At 32.7% G+C, this 24,882-nt stretch overlaps 1 protein-coding gene across 4 annotated transcripts; it reads right to left on the reverse strand.

Annotated features, from left to right (window-relative positions):
• Positions 1-1,780: 1,780 nt before the first annotated feature.
• LOC146945033 (endoribonuclease Dicer homolog 2-like) lies at positions 1,781-11,089 on the reverse strand. Of its 4 annotated transcripts, none has more exons than XM_085743414.1 (22): positions 10,863-11,089; positions 10,395-10,485; positions 10,123-10,300; positions 9,889-10,002; positions 9,387-9,521; positions 9,163-9,247; positions 8,981-9,045; positions 8,148-8,288; positions 7,860-7,988; positions 7,651-7,771; positions 7,260-7,555; positions 7,014-7,174; positions 6,701-6,919; positions 6,331-6,545; positions 5,927-6,198; positions 5,443-5,837; positions 5,213-5,316; positions 4,858-5,051; positions 4,227-4,436; positions 3,655-4,062; positions 2,854-3,129; positions 1,781-2,291 (listed from the first exon to the last, which is right to left on the reverse strand). In XM_085743414.1, the coding sequence occupies exons 2-22, from the start codon at positions 10,469-10,471 to the stop codon at positions 1,953-1,955; spliced, it is 4,134 nt and encodes a 1,377-aa protein (XP_085599540.1). In that variant the 5' UTR covers positions 10,472-10,485; positions 10,863-11,089; the 3' UTR covers positions 1,781-1,952. The 4 variants fall into 4 exon arrangements, with proteins under 4 accessions (XP_085599540.1, XP_085599539.1, XP_085599541.1 ...); XM_085743413.1 differs by having other exon boundaries at positions 10,395-10,488; XM_085743415.1 differs by having other exon boundaries at positions 10,395-10,488; positions 10,584-11,089.
• Between the last annotated feature and the right edge of the window lie 13,793 nt (positions 11,090-24,882).

Here is a 24,882-nt window from a genome sequence, read left to right on the forward strand (position 1 = left end):
AGTGATCAAGTTTCTTTCAATTGAGGCAAATAATGTGTCTTGATGAATTTTTTTAGTGGCTTTGGTGTTATAACACTCTTTTTCCCACATTGTAATGGTGTAAGTCCGTGACCAACTTATTGGTGTTGAATACTTATGTAAACTATAGTTATAGTTATGCTGAAATATTCTAATACATTAATTTTACTAACTATATAAAGAACAACCATCAATTCTCCTAAAAAAGTCATATTGTTTTAAGCCAAGAGCACTCCCACGTGATTTTTTATAGTGAAGTGATGTCATCTTGGATCAGTGGCTTTCACACTCTTATAAGGGTTCTATTGTTGTCTGATGTATCAAATTATTTATTTTTTAACAGCAAGTGAAGTATCAATTTATTTCCAAGTTTTCAAAAACTACAGGTTTTGCATATTAGGTATGTTCCTAATCAATTGGCACACTTTTAGTAAAATTGAAAGAGAATAAAGAGTAAAATACAATTGTATTCCACTGAAGTGTGTTTATGTCACATTACTAATTCAATCTTAAAAATCATAAATCACTGATATTGAACAATGCATTAATAAGCTTCCTAGACACACTTTTGCGACAAGCTATTGGTTTTTTTTTTTTTTGAAACAACAAAATAAGCTATTGGATGTATAGAGAGTGAACTGAATTGGATCACAGAGGAAACAATCAAACATGTGGAGGACATTAATATGATTAAGTTGTGATCAAGTTGTCTAAAAAATATCAAGTAGTGATCACGTTCCTATTACCCCATCCAGCAAAAACTTATAACTTAGACTACTTTTGTAAGATAAAATCTTATATTAGTGTAAAGTTGTGATAAATTTATTTTGTTTCATGTCATTATATTCGATTGTCTTATTGCGAATATAATATAAATGTCATACATGTTAGTCGCAACTAGCAATTTAAAAATCATTTGTTCAAAAATAATCTTCATCTATATCAGACCCGTGCGATAGCACGGGTGAAAAGTCTAGTAGAAGGGAAATACACACTAACACACCCAACACGTAAATGTGTCTTTTCCCATAAGATTGCGCGATAATGGAAAATTTTATGAGAACTTCTACGGTACACTCATAAATTGAGATGTACCAGTACTCTTGCTTCATAAATCTATAAACTAACGATCAATTTTATGAAATAAATAGTTATTTGTCGACATTTATATTTTAGAAAATATGATTTCATAAGAAAAATACATCATTCATTGTTTATAAGAATCATAGTAATTTTTTACATATTATCGTATAAAATAATCAAAGTTCTCTAGTATGAGCGATAAAAATTAAAAAAAAAAAATCAATTTTATTTCGTTTAGACTTTTGATGAATAAGATTTAATCATTATAATTATAAATGATAAAAAATAATATTTTTCTTCAAAAAAACAACTCATTTACCTATAAAATTAAAAGTTTGGTGTACCGGTACACTCAAATATGTTGGGTGTACGGTAAAATTTGCCAAATTTTATACACATGCAATGATAGAAGGTAAATAAACAAATTGACAAAGTTAAAAGTATTTTTAAAAATAAGTTCCACCAATATCTCTCATTTCTGTCTTTCTCTCTCTCGATGAAATCTTCTATTTCTTATAATACGAAAGCGAAGTAACACACTTTTATGTACATATTTATTAATTATGTTAATTTTTATAATTATGTTAATTTTTATAATTAAAAAAGTAGCGATGCAATATACAGCGGCCACTTTTATGTACATATTTATTAATTATGTACATATTCTTTGTATGCAGAATTATACAATGGATACTTTGATATTATCAAACTTAATTTAAATTTTCGGCTAAGCTGCCAATTGCAATCTTTGATATCATTTTTCATGAAATCCTAATACCACAATTAAAAAATTAGTGTGCTTATGCAATTCCTTAGATATACACAAGTTATGTATATCACTTTTCTTGTGTTTACTTCAATTGCAAGGAATGCAAAACTCCCTTGCAGGCTAGTCTTGTGGCAGTTTTCTTGTCGGTAGAACCTTTGTACTCGAACTCATGAATTACCCCATCCGCAATTACCTCGATTTTACAGCTAGTAACACCGTCGTTCCTGGACAAGGTCTTCTCCTTAGTATAATTCATTTTTTGGCACAGTTCATTTAATTCTCTAATCGGATGGATCGTTAATGTATCAGGTGTCACAAGGGGCTCCAAAAGAGGCCTTATGCTTTTCCACACAGCCTCCTTATCGTATCCTGAATCAACAAATATAGCACCAGCCAGAGACTCTATGATGTCTCCAAGTACCTGCAAACAATAGGAACGTTCTTAATTGGTGTTGCAACAGTTTCCACATTCTAGTTGGTCATCACAGTCACAGAGTAGAAAAACGCACCAATAACATTTACATCTCTACATTATGTATCAAAAAGAACTAATGACCCTAAAAAAGTAGGCAAAGCTATTACAAGCCATGAAACACTAACACAGATATGAACACCAGACAGTACACAAACACATCGATAATAAATTGAGAAAATGAAGTAATTGAATATAATCACATGTCGGTGCTACATAGATTACACGTGTAAACATATCATATTTTGATCACAATCACCGGACCGGACCAGTAAAGTTTAGGTACTCATAACAGCTTCAATAGAAAAACTTCCATACCAAATAGCACAGATCAAACTAAAAACAAAAGCATAAATGCAGTTTGTGTTCCATAGCGGTGGTATCTTCTCTAAGGATGCACAAAATTTAAGGATAAACATGAATTTGTACATTTTATAGAAAACCTCATTTTGTAGTGTTAAAACACTAATTTGACAGTAATAACATTATTCAAAGATTTTGACAAACTAACCTTGGGGAATGTAGCCTCGGATTCCCATCCAAAACTTGATGAAGACTGACCGTCAAATTTATCAAGCGTAGCTACAATATGTTTATGTAGCTCTTGAGAGGCATGAAGGACATGCTTATGCAATTGAACCTTAATGGCAGACATTGCATAACAGTCATTATTCACCGATGCAGACCTCATGTCTGTTAACTGCCCAGGTGACATGCCAGGATATACTCGATACAAATGCATGGTAATGAGATAGTCCAGCACCGAGTCTCCCAAGTATTCAAGTCGCTGCAGGAAAAGGAATATATCATACAAAAAGTGAGACAAAAGAAAAACATAAGTAAGACGAAAAAGGCCACATTTAGATAAACAACTTAATTAAGCGCTTCATCATAAACTTTTATCATACAAGTACTCATGTAAAAACTATTTCTATAACAAAAGATATAATAAAGTGAAACTATTTATGTATATGCTATAAGCTGCTTTCATAAGCTATCCTGGAGAGATTATGCAAATAAGCTGAAAACAACTTATGACCATGTCATAAGTTGTTTCCATAAGCTCTCATAAACAATCTTAAAAGTGTTTTTGCCAGTAGATATGCTCATATAAACCAATCCAAACTGACCCTAAGAGGAAAACATAATTAATCATGAAGAAAATTGTGAATGATTAATATTTAAAAAGGACCATCAAGACTTGAAAAAATGTAAGCTAATCACTATTAAGTTGAAGAAATCTTTGTCTTACATTGATACATATCTGCTAATGTCTTGTTTCCATACTAAGAATAATAACAATAGTACGTACCTGGTAGCATCTAGGCACTTCAGGAAGCATGTATGAGCCATGTGTCATAGCTTCTACTAATAGAGAACGATCCCTGAACGAATACTTCAATAGGGATTCTAGAAATCTGACATTAACTAGATTATCGGGACAAGCAATGAATTGCCTCTCATATGGATTGATATTAAAATTCACTTTGATCCCAATCCAATCCATAAACAACAATGCAGCCATCTCGCCACCAGCGCTAAGGAATGCACCAATTAGTGCTTCGACAACATCAGCAACAACTTTCCGTTTCAATTTTCTATCTCCGCGAGTATATATTTTTCTCCCATTGAAAACTGTCTCTTCTAATTTAAAACTTCCTAATTTAGCTCCAGGAATGATCCAGGTCTTCGGATCAAAAGGGTCATTCCGTATGAAGCCCTGCAACTCAGAAGAATAGATAATCAATAACATAACTAATATTATTATCCACAAGTTCAGTTTCAATAATAAGACAGAATGAATAGCCAAATGATACAACATAAGAGATGTAAAGCATAAAAGATTGAAGAATAACATATGAAAGAGAGGGAGAGAAAGAATACCGGAAGTCTAAAATTGCAACCTAACTTAGAGAGGGCAGCATTACAAATGATCTTCTCCCTCTTCACACTAAGAAGACCCTCGTGCTGATTTTGATACATATTAAAGAGCTGTTGGCTAACAGCATATTTTAAAAATGAATCTCCAAGTGTCTCTAGTGACTCATAATGAAAGGTCTCCTTGCATGACTTTGTGGTCATTGCTTCCAAGACCTAAAATGCAAAATGCAGATACCATCATCAGTGCAAATATCTTTAAAATGTTTGACAACTTACAAGAAAATCGCACATTCAGATACCACCAAGACAAATTAACCAAAAAATGCAAGCGGAGGAAGTTCCAAACCAAGTGTCTTCTCAATATATGCAATGTGTATTAGCCAAGGCAGTGGTGAATAAAAGTAGAGCAGAATGAACTCTTTACCTTCAACGTCCAGAGTTCAGTGTTTTCTACTACAACTTTTGTTTCAGAACCACTTCCATTATTAACAAATTATTGTAAGAGAAAAATGCAGGAAAAAAAATCTGTTTTCTCTACAAATTTTTAGCTATTAAGGACAATCAATAGATAGATACAGAATTCTTTATTTGAAAAGAAAAAAAAAAAAAAACTAGAAATAAAAAACTAGCCCACCTTGAATGTTTGAATCTTGTTTTGTGGGCAATAATTCAAATGCATCTTTTTAAAGTTATAAGCACCAAGCAACGACTCAAGTCTATGCATGATCGATGGAATAAATGAAAATGTATAAAGCGTGCTAAGTGGTACTGGTGACATGATTATAGAGCAGAGTTCAGGAGGTAATTCAACAAAGGTCTTGCTCACATCTGAAAAAGAAAAACACGGGATTAAGATCAGATTACACATTAATAGTATTAGTATTTTGACAGCGACAACAGAAGAAACTAAATCTTCCGTGCTTTTAAGGACACCACTAAGGAAAGATTAAAGTACCGGAAAAAACATTTAAAAAATTCAAAGCTCAAACCTCTGTCCTTCGCTTGTTTATATCCATGACAATAATTTTTTACTGGAAAAACGTGTCTTGCCTTAAGTAGGCGTTGATGTTCAAAACGCAATTGAATGCCATGCCTGAAACTCGGAAAAGGATAAATTAAAATAACGCACCAAAATAGATAAATTGACCGGATAATATATAAGGCACCAGAGTTGATAAATTAACTTGAGAGTAAACATCTACCACAAAAATTAACTTACTTCTGTCCAAAGTACTTCTTATATGTAGTAACTTCACCATCCCCTACTTTCAGAGGTGAGTTTCCATCCAATTCCATCATATCAGTGGTGATGTAAGTACGACCATTATGAGGAGTGCAAATCAAAGCATTTCGCAATATGCAACCACAAACGAAATCCTTCTCAGTCATTATCTTGGCCCCATGATACCGACACTGAATTGTAGATGGATGTATGGAACTGATTGTTAACCAATCAACAGACGGTGTTTCCTCTATAGCAATAGACGGCAGCAGGAGATAATCTATCTCAAGATCATCTTCCAGAGAGAATTTTTCTGAAAGACTTTCTTTATCCGTTTTACGATTCATAAGAATTCCAAGGATACTAACTTGGAATCTTTTACACAAAAGAACCTGGAAAAGAAAACAAATCATAATTGTCTTGACTTTTCCCAACACTCGCAAATATGTCTGATACAATTAAAGAAATACTTGAGAGATACCTGATCTGGTGAGAGATTAATGTTTCCTATGTATCTCAAGTTTACGGCCAGACTACCTCTGTCGAAACACATGTCAAATTGCATGCATCCAATTTCTGGATCAAGCTTGACTCTAGTTGCGAGAAAAATGTCTTGCACAGTGATATCATAGCTAAAATTTTGTTTTAACTCTATTAAATAACAATAGTAGATTGTGTTACTACTGTTCGACATTTGATTCACCAATTCAAATGGAACATAACTTGGTTGTTCTTCGGAATATGGTTCTTTCCCTGTAAGATTTTGTTTGATGTCAATGTCATTCAGAGAATTATTATATGGTTAAATAGAATTCTACATTCAAGTAGTGTGAAAAATGAAAGGCAATAATAAAAGCAAAATGAATAGAAGGCACGAGAAGTTACCAAATTCCTCCACCTCTGCTTCTTCAACGACAATAGAAGGAACGAGATTATCTGTCAACGCTCCAATCTTATGAAGTTGTTTGCATGCTTCAAGGCATGCAATATTCTTTAAGAACTTTGTATCACCTTGTACATGAATAGGCTGTATAGGACAACTCTTAGGAAGATATAATATTCCTTTTTGTTTGTCCCACATCGGAGTCGGTTTAAAGTACCTGAGAGTTTAAACCCATTGAGGTGAATGATGAAGATTGGGATAAAAAATTGAAGAGGACCAGATTAATGCAAAAGAAGCATATCTTAAGGTTCATTATTATTATTAATCAAAGAAAAATTAATATGGAATGAGGGCATCAATAGACAAACTAACCCATCTGAAGGGAGACGGGAGCAATATAAGTATATCAAAGTAATACTGGAACTAAGATTAACAACAGCTTCAGTGCTTGCAACTCGGTAAGCTTGCTCGTTAAATCGATCACTTTCAAGACTCTCACATGGAAGGGAAGAATGACGCAAGGACTCCTTCCTCATCATTTGCCCACCATCAAGGTATTTCTCTAATCGAGAACGTGTAACAGCATCGCCACTGTAATTTTGGAACAAAATGAAGATGTTTTGTGGAGAATTTACTTCAAAACATTTAGAAATCACAATACTAAGGAGAATAACACAATAATTACCTTTTTACCATCAATATGTAATCTGAATTTCGCATTCTGGCACGGCCTCGGGACTGTACAAAACTGCACACCGTGGGAGATGGGTCAAATCTAATAACCAGATTGCAACTTTGGACATCTAAACCCTCTTCAAGAATTGATGTTGCAACAATGATGTTGACCTACAGATTAAAATATTTCCGTAATAAGTAATAATTGTCTTTGCTATATTACAATACAGAGGGATTATCGAAGAAAGCAGCATACCAATCCCTTACGAAATTCTTCCACGATCTCATTTTGAATTTTTCTAGTTTGGTTTTGCAGTTTACTACCGGTTCCTGCAATGAATTTAGCCCTCCAGCTATTGTATTTTGGAAGCAAAGCGTTCAATAGAACCTCAAGGACAATAGCTGCAATGACCCTTTCCACAAAAACTATGCATCTCATTTCAGTTAAACCCCCGTACTCAAGTAGACATTCAATAAGACAGCATACTTTGGAGGTCAATAGCCCCATTTCCAAATTGGATTTCATATTGTCACCAATAGTCCACCGAGGATCTGAGTAAGAACATTTTTAAAAATTAATAGAAAAATGCAAACAAAAGATTTAAGTAAAATTTCATGTATTTTCTCAATGCTTGTAGAATTATTACCAGATGGTATGCAACTTTGCAGTGTCATCAGAGTAGTTGAACTAAATTTTTTAACAATCTGATCCCCAGAGATACCCCATATGAATGTTTCAATTTCAATGGAAGATAAGGACTCCGCAGCCTATCACAAAAAACAGTTGATGTCAATTAAGCAGACATGAACATAAATAGAGTCACACATAAAGTCACTGTAGCAGAAGGGCAAGAACCTTCAAAGCCAACCAAATACCAAGCTCTTCTAAGCAAAAAATTGAGGCATCAAAAATCCTTGCTATTTTTTTGTAAGCAGATTGGACAGCTGATTTAGTCAAATCTGAACTTGTGATGTAACGCTCGTGCTGAAAAAAGAATACACCCATTTCAAGGAAACAATCAATTAAGATTGGACAAAAATATGCACAACTAGAATTTGGAGTCAGTGACATAACATGAAGAGAAATTTCGGTTTAATTTAAACTATATATCTGAACATTAACGATTTGCTTAAATGTACACACCTGTTTTTTTAATTCGTTAAGCCTTTTGGCTAATTCTTCGAATAGCGTATATGAAATCCCATTGTCCCGGTAAAACCGGAATTTCGGAGTAGATGTCGGTATGAACTGTGAGATGACAGCATCGCAGACACAGGTATAAACCTTCAATTCAAAAACAAAAATATTAGAGAAAAAACATGGCAAGACCAAACACTAATATTGAGTTGTACTTCGAAACAAAAGAGTAATACTCGCAAAGGAATTGTTAAAATTAAGAATCTTAAGAAATTCCTTTAATTGTACAACTTCCTAGATTGATTGTTATTACCCCTAGAATATACAACTTCGCTTACTCATTAAGCATTCAATGCACTTTATTGTAAAACCATTATAAATACAAGGTGTGTGGTCTCATTATAGACACAGATTTGCACAGAGTTTTACATATTTTTACAGGAATAAACTAAGGAAATAACTACTAGAAATAACTAACAAAAGGCAAATAAAATAACAACTAAGATAATATTATATCATTAAATATTTTTCGGTTGCATCTTTACATAAGAAAACCTTTCACTTGAGCATCCATGCATAACAACTAAAAAAAAGGCAAATAAAATAACAACTAAGAAAATATATCATTTCATTATCTTTTGGTTACATCTTTACATAAGAAAACCTTTCACTTGAGCATCCATGCATAACAGTAGGCCCTATCATAGGCTCTGTAATGTATTTTCTTATGGTGATATTCACAAAGAAGATAAGGGGATAAAGAATTGCCACTGAACATAATAAATGCATATAAAGAGTAAGAAAAAATTGTACATAGAGAGGAAGAAAATAAAAACAACCTTTGAATGCATTAGAGTCATTAGTTCCCGAATAGATTTGGACAAGGTCGATTCAGAATTCGCAGCTGTGTTAAAAAATAAAAGTGAAGAAAAAGGAAATTGAGCATGAGAGAATAACCGACAATGATAGATAAGCAGGGAAAAACAAGAAATTAATAGAATTTTTCTCTTGGCTTGTATACCTTTCGACTTAATTGGGGATGCAGTCATCCCAAAAATCCGAGGAAGCTCAGTGATACCAGATCTCAATTGATGATGATAAAATTCCTGCACATAATCAGACAAAAGTAACTACCACTTCAAACAATTTGGCAACAATTTGTACTAAATAGTATTTCGTCAAACAATATCAATTTGTTCGAATTCTGCTACGTTATTATAGGTGTCTAAAGAAAATAAGACTTACAGTCATTATACAAGCATATGGGTGTCTACCCGCAGCATGGTGGCATTCATCCATAATTAAAACCTTTATCATTGACAGTTTGATAAAGCTGTGCCTCAAGCAAGAAAGCAGTATAGCAGGAGTCATCACAAGCACCTGTAATATTCAAAAGCATTACCAACAGTAATTACAGTTATCTACAGAGCATCGAAAGATAAAATTCAGAAGCATCTTACTAAAACAGAATACAAGTATATTCAAGTCAATCAAATAAAATCTTAGAAAAACAGAATACAAGACGGCATTAAAGGAATGAATTCCAAAAGGAGCCATATTAGTTGGTTCATTAGGTATGCGTTTGTTTAATACAAGACGATGTGGACAAAAACAAAGTTAATAAAGAAAATTGTCTATTTCTTGCTCTATTGGAATTTGCATAGTACAAACAAATAGTTTATGGTTCTACAAACCAGATTAATATTACATAAAATAAGAAGGACATGGAAATGCAGTGACCCCTCACCTCATGTTTCTCTATTTCTCCTTTCCATACATCTCCATCCCAGTAATCAACACCCATATCTCCCCAATACGTTCCAATTTTCAAATCAGTGTGATTTCTCAAAGCTTTAGCTTGCTACAAAACAAACAAGCACGGTGAATCCTTGATCATCACATAGAAATCATTCATTCACCAGACAATGTATCTCAAATATGCAAAGTCATTATAAAAGAGATCAAAGTAGCAGCAGTATACTTGAGAAACTAATACAACTTTGGGAACCAAAAACACAGCAATGTAAGGAGAAGGCTTTCGGAGGTGATAAGCGTAGCTTCGAAGAAGCATGATGGCTATCAAAGTCTTTCCAGAACCAGTCTCCAAGTACACTATGGTATTTTCACGGATCGCTTTTTCCAATGCTTCAAGCTGATAGCTATACACACAAAAAAGCAAAAACTCAACAACCCAAAACATCAACCCAAGCAATCAACATTACAATGAAAAGGGTTTTGTTTTACAAAACTAACCTTCTAGCAAATGGAAGTGCATTAGGCTTGATCTGCTGCTCATCATAGTCATCCATTTCCATCAGAGCTTCCTCCATAGTCTTTGATGAATCTACTACATAAATCAAATAAAAAATCATCAAAAATCAAAATACACTACTCTAAAGATGAATCAATGACAGTAACACATACATCAAACACAACACTAACTTGTAAACACCGTTAATAATTTAAGAAAATAGAAGTGATCAAATGTAACTCAGACACCAACACGACTCGGACACAAACACCGACACAAGTCAGACACCAGACACAACTTCAATTTGAAATGTTAGTGCAATAGTCACTCTGATCTTAAATAAAAGCAAAAAATTACAAATCTCTCTCTCTCTCTCTTGTTCTGAAGGAAGAAATAAGTGAAACCCAGAAACCAAAAGACAAATTAAAGAAAAGGGTCATGAGAAAAAGTGAAAAAGATGCTAACTTTACCTTTTGAAAGCAATGAAATGGGTGGTAACCACCACCACCCAGATACGGATGAATAAGAAAAACCCTAATGAAAGAATAGACAAAAATATTCTGAAAAAAAGAAGAGAAAACTAAAAGAAAGAGGGTTCCTTAGAGGAAGAGGAAAGGCAAAAGATAGAACCGTTTGAAGTTGTTTTCAAAAGACATCATTCATTTTAAGAACAAAGAAACATATATGCATACACTTTACACACACTGTGTAGTGTAGTACTCCATTTATTGAGTGTTATTGGGACCCCACACGTTTTGAGGAATCTTGAATTGAATTTCGAAGTGGATCCTTTGTGATGTGATCATACACAGTCACACACTACTAATCTTGTACTCCCTCCGGTCCTATATATAATAAAAGATTCTTTTTTTAGATACATTTAATAATTAATGTATATGGACTTCATTGTAAACGAGATACATTAATTATTCAATGTACCTAAAAAAATAATATTTTCTTATATATAGGACCGGAGGGAGTATTACTTTACTTCGTCACAATGTGTAAGTCACTGCTTTATTTTTCACATACTATGTTAAATTGGAAAAAGGTTTTTTTTATTATTTTTTTGAGGGAAAATTGGAAAGAAGGTTTATAATTTTGTCAGAGTATAGCTGTTCAAATTGCATGCATTGATTGATTGATAATAACTTTTAACCAACGGTTCAGATGATTAAGGATTTTAAATCCTTAAAATAAAATTATAGGACATTGGATGGGTTTTGGGTATGAGAAAAAATCACTCTATCCGTTTTATAATATGGACGACATACATCATTAAATGAATAAACTTAAAAAGTGAATTTTACTTATATTTTGAAACTGTGGGTACTGTTGGACTAGGAGAATTTATATATGAATTTGATAGATTTTTTGATGGAGATTAGACATTATTAAACAATAGTGAAAACTTTGTAGATTTGAAAATATTTATTTAATTGTATTTAAGATATGTCTGATATTAAAATATAGATACTCATGATTATTTGTTAAAGAGAACTGAATTACGTGATAAAAGAGTATGTTGTTAATACAAATTCAAGATGGCAGACTTTAAATTAACAAAAAATTCAAATGGGTCCTCTAAGAAAACAAATTCAAATGGCATATATCTATATTTGTTTTTGTGAAATTTTTATTTGTTTGTGGTTTTGCAGTGTCATATGCTTTGTCATATTGATGTGGATGTTTCTTCACCAATTTCTCTTTAGATTTTTCCTTCACTTTATGTGACAAACCAAGTTGAGAAGGGAGGAGAGTATTACTTAGTAATTAAGGCATAGTTAAGTAGTCTTTACTGTTTTTTTACCAAATGAGATGTAGATGGATCTATTACACCTTTAGTAGATTAAACTAAAGGAAAATAGTAAAAGAAATTGGGGAAGCATAAAGTTTGACTCAATGGAAACAAAAAACAAATGGCCCAAAAAAGGTAAAAATGTAGTCCATATAAGTAAAAGTCATAGTTGAAAAGTTAATGTATGTGGTTAAAAATTTAGTCTATATACATCAACTTTTCAACTACTTTAGTTGCTTATATTTCATTTTGGACCGGCTAATATATAACAACAAGGTAGCCACAAATCCTAATATGGAGTAAATATCCACACGCGAGCTTGAAACCAAATTGCAAAAAAAAGATGGGTGAACATTTTTTAAGAAGTCAAACTAGCCCAATGAAATTGACACTAGAGAGAATCAAACATTAGACCTTGAAAGGAGCATACTCCAAGGTCTCAAGCCAACACCACAAGGCTAGCCCAAGTGTGTTGATTTGTGAACATTTCAAACCGTGAATCCAGATCGATAAAGGGGAGAATAGATCTACCGCTAACACAGATACATATCCATGCACATAGAACTCACAACATCGAAACAACAAGCCTTTACAACCATTTCTAGCCAACAGTCCTTAGCGTTAATCGTAAAGAGTGACTCGGATAAAATGATGGTGCATAACTAATTTGCGTGGTGGAGCCACCAATGACAGAATAGACAATAACAATTGTTTGAAAACCACTAGAGAGAGAGATAGAGAGAGAGAGAGAGAGAGAGAGAGAGAGAGAGAGAGACCCAGATCCAAACTCAAATTAGACAAAACAAATCCAAAGGGGAAGAAATGACAAAGTAAAGTGACGACGAAGGAGAATGACATATAGATCTGAGTTATTGATCACTTGCTTACAAAACCAAATGAACTCAACTTAGAGTATGGATCCGGGATCGAGCTCGCATATAGCTAACCCGCGCCGATCTCGGATTTAAGCCTCAAAAGGGCTTTTGTGTGGTGATGACGCGACAGTCACACCACCAATCGTGTGGCTACATTACAAAGAAAGGGATTTGGATGACTGAGGGTTTTGTCCATCCTCCCCCGAATTCTTCTCTAGTTAATTCATCAAACTTTTTTTGAATAAGTTGTTAAATTTTTATTTTTATTTTTGAAATGAGAATTGATTAAACAAAAACACGAGAAGAACCTTAAATCTGAACAATCATTTTTGCACAATAAACCATGCAAATCCTTTGCTGGTACCAAATTTTGTAACAATCTATCATTCACAATGAGTTAAAAAAAATATTCAACTCGAGAAGCAATATAAAGTTTCTAGATCTCAAAATTTAAACAATAATAACAACAACAAGCGATATAAAAAAACATTAAGCGACAGACAAAAGTTGGAACCTGAAGATGATGATGGGTTAGAAGCACATAGAGGAGTCATTATGGGAGCGGCGCAAAGGTAGGGTTTATGTGTTATGCAACTAATGAATTGAGTAAATGAACGATATAAAATGACAAACAAATAAGAGGGTTGCGAGTAAGATAACAAAGTCGATTTTAGCCTAATTTGCTTTTTCCTTGTAAAAAGGTATTCAAAGTTGTAATTTTCAAACTTTGAAAGCAAATTCAAAATAAATTCAAAATTTACGCGTAAATGGAAGTCAAATAAATGGAGTCATCCATTTCCTTTTCTAGTCAGATCATGCCACATCATCACCACGTCACTAATCATGTGTCACATAAGTAATCAAATGGGATTGAGACCAAAACTCAATTTTAGAAGAATTAGTAAGTACATGGACGAAAATTCAAGTGATCCCTATTTGCAGGGACTAGACACGTATATTGTAACGTCCTCCTTTTTATTTAATTATTTTAATTAGTTTTAGAATATATTTATATATTTATATGATGTATATGAGGGATATATGATTTGTTGAGATTAGATGTCTTTTTATAATTTAGTCAATATATTTTGTTGATCGATATTTTGTTATGTTATAAGTTGGTATTTACTAGCATAATATATTTGTTAATTGTTATAGATATATATTTGTTATTTGGTGTATTATTATATATTTAGGAGAGAAATATTATTTATTAGAATATGAGAATTATTAGTGTGAGTAAAATTGGAGGTTAGAATAGAAAGAAGAATAAGTTGTTGGGCCTAAATAGATTTGGGAAGAATATTTTAGTATTATAAATAGAGAAGTTTAGGTTAGAAATAGTTTACCTTAAACCGCTTTCTGGAAAAGAGGAGAACAAGAAAGAAGAGAAGAGAAGAGAAAAGTCAAGAGAAGAGGATAATACCTTAGGAAAGAAGAACGTTGCTGCTCATTCAGGAATTAATCTAAGGTGAGGGTGAGACTATCTTGCATTAATATTAAGTTGTTAAATCTTTAGATTACATCTAACAAGTTGGGGAGAGTTTGTGAGAATTTAAGAATTAGGGTTTTGAGAGAGATTTGATGATTAGATGATGAAAACTTGTTGAATTGATGTAGAAATTGTGTACAAACCATAGATAATCATTAGGATGATAATTAGAATCAGTTTTGAGGTTAGAACCATGAGATTAGGTGAAACATGGAGAAAATCTGCAATCTGCCCGAGTTTTGATATTAAAACTGATATTGATCGGTGAGGAATTGGTCTTAGGTATAAACACGAAAGTTGTAGGTATGGATGTTAGCTTTCTAATGCCGTTGGTCTCACGTCAAAACGATTTATAGAACTTGAGTTATGGTCAAATTACTGCACGTATGTCACAGTGAATTTTTATGGACTTTCAGCACAACTTTTCCGAATTTAAAATGAAAACTGGTATTGATCAGTATAGAATTGGTCTTAGGAGTAAACATGAAAGTTTTAGATAATTTTGTTTTCTTTCTAGTGGCTTTGGTTTGACGTGAAAATGATGTTTGGTCTTTGAGTTATGATGAAAATACTACAGGGAGGTCTTAGCAAAATTGTACGGTGACAGCATTCTCTGTTTCATGTTTTTGCGTTTTGTTCATATGTTTCTGTTTTGAATTGATCTTTGTTGTAAACATGAAAGTTGTTGATATTTGTGATATCTTTTCAGTAGCTTTGGTTTGACATGAAAATATGTTGTGGATAATTTATTATGTTTTTACAAAGATACATAGTGAATTATTGTCGATGTTTAAATACGATGTTATATGAAGTTGTTTATGATTGATGAATATGATGTTTTAAGATGTTGTTTATTATCATTTGATATAATTATATTATGATATGACATGAATTATTTATGTGATCCATATGTTGTCAAGATGCTAAGATGTTAAGATGTTAAGACGTTAAGATGATAAGAGTTGTTAAGTCGTCGAGTCGTTATGAAGTCATCAAGTTGTTAAGATGTTATGTTGTCAAGATGTTAGGATGTCATAGATATTCATGAAGTTGTCTAAGTTGTACGAAAGTTATGTCGTTGCATTAGAGTTGTGTCGTTGCATAGTCAGAGATGGGGGCTTAATGCCCGACAGGTCCTTTATGACCTTAGAGATGGGGGCTCAATGCCCGACAGGTCCTTTATGACCTTAGAGATGGGGGCTCAATGCCCGACAGGTCCTTATGACCTTAGAGAAGAGGGCTTAATGCCCTGGTAGTACCACATGCATAATGAAGATGTCTAAGATGATTTAAGATGATTTGAGAAGTAGAAGTTGCATAGTCGAGTCGAAGTTGTTAAGATGTTGAGATGTCAAGTTGTCAAGTTGATAAGTTATTAATGAAGTGCTATGATGAATGAAGACGAATGATTTATGATAAGATGTTACGTGAGTTATAATTATATTGATATATGAAGTTGATTACAAATTTGATTATAAAGTTGTTTTCGGTAATGCTATGTTTTGATAATAATACTTATGTGAAATTACATGATGATGCTTATGATTATATTCGATATTAAGTGTTGATGCTTATAAATAATGTTTGATGAAATGTGGTGACGTTTGTGATTAATATTGATGTTATGTGATGATTGTTGGAGACTATTATTTGATGTTATATGATGATGTTAAGATTAGTAATTGATAATATATGAAGATGTTTATGATTAGTATTAAGATAGTTTTACGACCAATATAAGAAGATTAATGATACTAGTTAAGGAAGTTTAAGTTGTTAGATATGATTAATGAATTATAAGATGTTTAAGTTGTTGAATGTACTTTATATGATTTATATGCTTAATATTATTGTTTGAGAAATCTCACCCCTCTGCTTAGAAATGTTGCTCTTCGTATAGGTAACTTGCAGGTAACCAGGATTAGTTGCGGTCGTGAGTGGACTCCTCACAAGTGTGTCTTAGGTGCTCTGATACGTAACGGGATGGAATTATGTCTTCTATTTGTATTCCTTACGTATTACTTATGGATTTTTATGAATAAATGTTGAACAAGACTTGAGTTTTTTATGATGAGGCCTGCGTGCCAAAGACTTTTTATGTTGAATGAACTAATTCCTCTGCGAAGTTTTTAATTACTTATGTTAAATGATTTTGAACAATAAATTGTTATTTATTCAGTTTATGAATTTTTAAGAAGTGTAGCATTCCGTTAAAGTTGAATTACTCTGATTTTTAATTATGAAATTTTTACGTTGGGAAAACGGAGAGTTACATATATAAGCCTTTATTACGGAGAGTTACATATATAAACCTTTATTATATAGTTTAAATTTTAAAACATGTGCAAATAGAATGTTGCACAATACACAAGTATAAAACATTTCTATGTGTGCGTATCTGGCCATGTGCATCTTCCTTGAGAGATGTACGACAAATTATTGTATTTTCATATTTTGCATATCATGTGGTATGACGCCATTAGAGAGTACGTAACACCCCGTTTTCCCAACGTAAAAATTTCATAATTAAAAATCAGAGAAATTCAACTTTAACGGAATGTTACACTTCTTAAAAATTCATAAACTGAATAAATAGCAATTTATTCTTCAAAATCATTTAACATAAGTAATTCAAAACTTCGCAGCGGAATTAGTTCATTCAACATAAAAAGTCTTTGGCACGCAGGCCTCATCATAAAAATCTCAAGTATTGTTCAACATTTATTCATAAAAATCCATAAGTAATACGTAAGGAATAGAAATAGAAGACATAATCTCATCCCGTTACGTATCAGAGCACCTAAGACACACTTGTGAGGAGTCCACTCACGACCGCAACTAATCCTGGTTACCTGCAAGTTACCTATACAAAGAGCAACATTTCGAAGCAGAGGGGTGAGATTTCTCAAACAATAATATTAAGCATATAAATCATATAAAGTACATTCAACAACTTAAACATCTTATAATTCATTAATCATATCTAACAACTTAAACTTCCTTAACTAGTGTCATTAATCTTCTTATATTGGTCGTAAAACTATCTTAATACTAATCATAAACATCTTCATATATTATCAATTACTAATCTTAACATCATCATATAACATCAAATAATAGTCTCCAACGATCATCACATAGGATCAAAATTAATCACAAACGTCACCACATTTCATCAAACATTATTTATAAGCATCAACACCTAATATCAAATATAATCATAAGAATCATCATGTAATTTCACATAAGTATTATTATCAAAACATAGCATTACCGAAAACAACTTCATAATCAAATTCGTAATCAACTTCATATATCAACATAATTATAACTCATGTAACATCTTATCATAAATCATTTGTCTTCATTCATCATAGCACTTCATTAATAACTTATCAACTTGACATCTTAACAACTTGACAACTTGACATCTCAACATCTTAACAACTTCGACTCGACTATGCAACTTCTACTTCTCAAATCATCTTAAATCATCTTAGACATCTTCATTATGCATGTGGTACCACAAGGGCATTAAGCCCCCATCTCTAAGGTCATAAAGGACCCGTCGGGCATTAAGCCCCCATCTCTAAGGTCATAAAGGATCTGTCGGGCATTGAGCCCCCATCTCTGACTATGCAACGACATAACTTTTGTACAAATTAGACAACTTCATGAACATCTATGACATCCTAACATCTTGACATCTTGACAACATAATATATTAACAACTTGATGACTTCATAACGACTCGACGACTTAACAACTCTTATCATCTTAACGTCTTAACATCTTAACATCTTAGCATCTTGAGAACATATGGATCACATAAATAATTCATGTCATATCATAATATAACTATATCAAATGATAATAAATAACATCTTAAAACATCATATTCATCAATCATAAACAACTTCATATAACATCGTATTTAAACATCAACAATAATTCACTGTGTATCTTTGTAAAAACATAATAAATTATCCATAACATATTTTCATGTCAAACCAAAGCTACTGGAAAGATATCACAAATATCAACAACTTTCATGTTTACAACAAGGATCAATTCAAAACAGAAACATATGAACGAAACGCAAAAACATGAAACAGAGAATGTTGTCACCGTACAATGTCGCTAAGACCTCCCTGTAGTATTTTCATCATAACTCAAAGACCAAACATCATTTTCACGTCAAACCAAAGCCACTAGAAAGCTAACAAAATTATCTAAAACTTTCATGCTTACGCCTAAGACCAATTCTGTACCGATCAATACCAGTTTTCATTTTAAATTCGGAAAAGTTGTGCTGAAAGTCCATAAAAATTCATTGTGACCTACGTGCAGTAATTTGACCATAACTCAAGTTCTATAAAGCGTTTTGACGTGAGACCAATGGCATTAGAAAGCTAACATCCATACCTACAACTTTCGTGTTTACACCTAAGACCAATTCCGCACCGATCAATAACAGTTTTAATATCAAAATTCGGGCAGAATGCAGATTTTCTTCAAGTTTCACCTAATCTCATGGTGCTAACCTCAAAACTGATTCTAATTATCATCCTAATGATTATCTAAGGTTTCTACACAATTTCTACATCAATTCAACAAGTTTTCATCATCTAATCATCAAATCTCTCTCAAAACCCTAATTCTCAAATTCTCACAAACTCTCCCCAACTTGTTAGATGTAATCTAATGATTTAACAACTTAATATTAATGCAAGATAGTCTCACCCTCACCTTAGATTAATTCCTGAATCAGCAACAGCGTTCTTCTTTCCCAAGGTCTTCTCCTCTTCTCTTGATTTTTCTCTTCTCTTCTTTTCTTTCTTTACTCCTCTTTTCCAAAAAGCGGTTTTTGGTAAACTCTTTCTAACCTAAGCTTCTTTATTTATAATACTAAAATATTCTTCCCAAATCTATTTAGGCCCAACAACTTATTCTTCTTTCTATTCTAACCTCCAATCCACTCACATTAATAATCCTCATATTCTAATAAATAATATTTCTCTACTAAATATATAATAATATATCAAATAACAAATATATATTTATATCTATAACAATTAACAAATATATTATGCTAGTAAATACCAACATATAACATAACAAAATATCACTCAACAAAATATGTTAATTAAATTATAAAAAGACATCTAATCTCAACAAATCATATATCTCTCATATACATCATATAAATATATAAATATATTCTAAAACTAATTAAAATAATTAAATAAAAAGGAGGGCGTTACAGAGTACGTGTGTGAGTGTATTTTGTTTTGGTACTTATTTGGATGGCTTTAAGTGTTATGACTTTGTTTTTATCTTTTTTTTTTAGCGAGTCTATATCTCTTTACTAATCAATTATTCTTTCTCATCAAAATAATTTATTTTAATTAATTTATTTATCATTTTTTTAAGTCAAATGGAAAAAATATATAAAATAAAAAGAACGAGATAAAAAGACTGGGAAGACATTAGACCTGACCCAGTTACAACCCAAATGGGAATAAAACAAGATAATACATACCCGACAGATCAACCCTAATCAATCCTAACAAACCAACACTTCTCAAAGGCGTAACCCAACACACCTGTGTACATGCACGAAACCAGGTTACAAAAAAGATGATGAGTCAATGTTTGTAAGATAAAAAAGGGTTCATAAAAGGTGAATGGATTGACCGCCAACACGGTATTACGATCCACGTACCAACAACCCCCTGAACAAAACAAAGGCATTACAGGAGAGGACAATCATAAAGATTGAAATGGATAAGAGGACAATACAGGAGAGGAGGCTACCCTAAAGTCTTGAAACATGCAGATCTCAACAGACCTGGAATATCAGATAATCAAGTACAAGACCACCAACTCAACCGGTTTCAAAGAAACAACCCTTTCGAGTTAAAAGAACCAGACCATTTCGGGTTTACAAAGTCGAACCACCGCAAAAGGCCACATCTAACACTACCCGAATTCTCTGATCTTAAACTCAAAAATATAAAATCAAACAATACAACATAACAATGAAGTGGAAGAAATAGTCACAAGAAAGGGGGGTTTGAATTGTGACCCTTTTAAAATTTAGTCCTGCAACTTAAATAAATATATATACTCAAGAAGGTTCTTGGTAAATGTTAGTCTAACAAGATTAGAGTAATAGATATATAACAATTGATTTATACACGACCAGAATGTTCTGTATTAAATATACCTTAAATGATTAAATAGTTTTGTTAAGGACCAGAATGTTCTGGAGAATGATTATATAAGTAGAATAAGAAAAATGATATTTTAGATAAAATGTGAAAACTATTTTATCAAGGACCAGAATGTTCTGGAGAATGATTAATATAAAAGCAGAATGATAAAACAATATTAAGTTAAAATAAAAAGTTATTTTAACACAGACCAGAATGTTCTCGAGAATGATTAATATAAGACAGAATGATAAAACAATATTATAAGCTGATTTTAAACTTTAGTTAAATATTTATTCAGTTGTTTTATCTTGGACCAGAATGTTCTGGAGGCAGTTAATATTGAATAAAATAATGCAACAATATTAATGATTAATTTGGGACCAGAGAACTCTGGATTAATTTGGTTATGATTAATTAGGACCAGAATATTCTGGAGATTAATAAATATTAATATGAGTGTGATAGTGTGTGTATATTGTGTAGCTTTAAATAAAAGAGAAAGGGAAGAAGAATAACACAGGAGAATTATCCTGGTTCACCAAACCCGGCTACTTCCAGTCCCCACACCTCGTGTGAGATTATCCACTATAGTTGTCTTGCTAACAGAAACTTCTGACTAGCACTATAAGATCTTGATCACACCAGATCAGTCTGTTACACCTGTATTATCAACCTCAGCAGGCTTCTACAATTCTTTGCGCACTAGCAAAAGAAAGGTTGGTATTTTCTATCTCAAACTATTAAGCCCAATAGACTTGAGAAGTACAATACACTTTGTATGAGAGATTGGTTTGGGATCGAATTTACACTCAACTCGTGTTTGAGGGTATGATGATAAGAACACACTCACAATATGTGATCCACAAATCTGTTATGATCTAGAGTGTGTTACAAATGAAGAGATTATGATATTTGCACTTTAAAAAGTGGATTATGGTTAAAATCAATCTCTTAGCCTCAAAGGCTTCTCAACTCTTGTTTGAGATTTCGATGAACAAACTCTTGATGTTGATCAAAGATATAGTGAGAGAGTTGGAGTTTGTTTTGTTTGTGAAGAGTTTTGTATGTAGTGATGATTTTCACTTGAGAGAATGTTTGCTTTCAAAACTCTTGTTTATAACCTTCAAAGACCCTTGTATTTATAGATGAGGAGTGTCTTGGTGATCAAGGGAGAAAATAGAGCTGTTGGACACGTTTTTGATAGCTGTCTAAAGTCTCAATTGATTTCTCTTTCCTTCTTAAAAGTAGCCAGAACGTTCTCAGAATGTTCTGTCTGATTTGCCTAGCTTTGCTTGCACTGTAGCTTGCTTGCGAGTGAGAGAACCAGCTGTAATGAGCTGTTTACTTGTTGCCCACTTCTGCTTATGTCATGTCCTTTTGCTTTAGTGATGTCATGCTTTAATAAGCCATGTGCTCTCCTCCATGAGATATTTAATTCTTAATGGGCCTTTAGCTTCCAAATGGATCTAACTCATATTTGGGCCCAAGAGACATCTTTCAATGTTACATTTCTGCCATGATTTCTTGCTGTGCAGACTTGTTCACTTTTGATGTACTGTTCCATTTTCATCGTATTTGCCAGAACGTTCTCAGTTCATTCTCATGAAACAAATTCTCACAAAACGAATTAGTAGATAACAAAATAATAATAATTGTAATATTTTTGTTACCTTTTAAAACCATCAAATGAAGATGTTTTCTTCACTTTGTACGACCAGAATGATATTTGTAGAACATGAGAAACCTTTCTCAAAGGCACAATTCCTTTGATTGATTTTTATTCTCCAAATCATATCTTGAGTACTGATGGAAGATTCTTGGACCATCATAAGTCTTTTATGATAGAATCTCCAAGCATATGATCATGAATTTTCTTCTTTGTTATTTCTCTAACCAATATCATTAATGAGTGAATTAATAAATAATTCATTCATGAATTGGTTTCTCTTCAAAGTTGATTCTAATCATTTTGATGAAATGATGAGACTGATTTTGAGTGTAATATGCATCCTTGTCATGAGAACATTCTTTCATCGGAGTTGATAATGTTTTCTTCTCTGACAATATATTCTCGGTTAATTAACCTTGAATTATTTTGTTGTTGATGCGATTTATCTCATAAATTCTCTTGGTGATTTCACACAATGTTTCTTGTCCATTGAGTATCTTTGAGATGTTTTAGTTTTGGCATGCCTTTTCTTCCTTGAATCATTAAGGCATTGTTGAAAACCATGTGGTGAGAATGATGAATCAATTGCTAAGAAAGTTCATCTTCTTGTTGAATCTTCACTGGACACTCATTTGATTCAAACAATATTCTTTTTATATCTTCTTTGAGCTTGTGATACTACCGTTTTAGTATTCTTTCAATGAGTATATACATGCACTTGTAAGAGACTTCTTTCTTGTCAACTTCTGTGAAAAGACTCAAGTGCAAACATTAGTAGATCACCATTCATAAAACTTAGTGTTTATTCCATAAGGTTTGTTATCATTAAAACATTCATCAAAAAGATTTTTGTTTCAACAAACAATACAAGCAATAACGATACAAACAAAAAACACAACACGACTGAGCAGATAGCGGCATCCAGCGACCCAATGAGATCTCACACCAAATCCCACGACAAATCCGAACAGAACCCAAACCCAAACACAACCACTTTGGATTCATGAAGCCAAACAGTCACCAACTCGGATCTGGGTTCACAATTCCCCTTGTTCCTTGCAAACAACGACGATCCAAAGGACAACGAGGGAGGAGGGTTAAACAAAGGAGACGACAGTCACCCGAACGAGAAAATGAGCTACATGGTGTTAGATTGAGGGAAGGGAAAGGATAAGTGAGGCGGTGTTGTGTTTGTGTAGAGAGAGGGCATAGAGATTTTTCTAGAGAGAGGGTTCAGTCTGGTTGTCCAATGCCCTCTTATTTATCATTTAAATACAATAAAATCACCAAAATCATATAAATTCAAAGTCATCGAAATATTATCTCTTTAGTTGATTAGTGCATATGTGCATCTCCTTTTTGCGACATATGCAAAACTATCCAAAGTACCTTGAGAGATGTACGACATGAGAATCTCACCCAACCCTCCACTTAGGCATGATGTAACTGCTCTCGCCTTGCAGATATTGTAATTATAGATGTGTCGCCTCTAACACGGTCCGGGCGTTGGCCCATATATGAAACAATCAAAATCATATATACAAATCAACAAAAATCAGTTTTCAAGACATCTTGAAAGAGTTCAGATAATATAATCTAAACTGGTGAACAACATGGTTCAAGTTATATAATTGGAACTAGTTTAGCACACAAAAAGAAAAAAATAAACAAATTAAGCAACAAAAGATCCAAGAAATGCGACCTTACCTTATGTTTGATTGTTGAAAATGTTTGAAATGTGATGATTTAGAACAAAAAACTTCAAGAATCACACAATGATGAACAACCTCTCTTCCCGAGGCAACTTGTAACACCCCGTTTTCCCAACGTAAAAATTTCATAAATAAATCAGAGTTTTTCAACTTTAAACGGAATGCTACACTTCTTAAAAATTCATAAACTGAATAAATAACAATTTATTCTTCAAATCATTTAACATAAGTAATTCAAAACTTCGCAGCGGAATTAGTTCAACATCATAAAAATAGTCTTTGGCACGCAGGCCTCAACATAAAAATCTCATAAGTCTTGTTCAACATTTATTCATAAAAATCCATAAGTAATACGTAAGGAATAGAAATAGAAGACATAATCCCATCCCGTTACGTATCAGAGCACCTAAGACACACTTGTGAGGAGTCCACTCACGACCACAACTAATCCTGGTTACCTGCAAGTTACCCATACGAAGAGCAACATTTCCAAGCAGAGGGGTGAGATTTCTCAAACAATAATATTAAGCATATAAATCATATAAAGTACATTCAACAACTTAAACATCTTATAATTCATTAATCATATCTAACAACTTAAAACTTCCTTAACTAGTGTCACTATTCTTCCTATATTAGTCATATACTTCGTATCATATCATCATATAAATATCATCACATATCTACAAATATTGGTCATAAGCATTATCATATATTCCTTTTAAT

This window comes from Medicago sativa, chromosome 2 (assembly GCF_051527215.1).
Source record: "Medicago sativa cultivar Bolivia chromosome 2, Bolivia_mono, whole genome shotgun sequence".
NCBI lineage: Eukaryota > Viridiplantae > Streptophyta > Magnoliopsida > Fabales > Fabaceae > Medicago > Medicago sativa.

Coding starts and splice junctions, on each gene's coding strand:
- LOC146945033 (XM_085743414.1), bottom strand. CDS start 10,471: ATGGAGGAAGCTCTGATGGAAATGGATGACTATGATGAGCAGCAGATC. Junction 9,046..9,162: donor ATCCCCAATTAAGTCGAAAG/GTATACAAGCCA, acceptor TTTTTAACACAG/CTGCGAATTCTGAATCGACC. Junction 8,289..8,980: donor TGACTCTAATGCATTCAAAG/GTTGTTTTTATT, acceptor TTTGAATTGAAG/GTTTATACCTGTGTCTGCGA.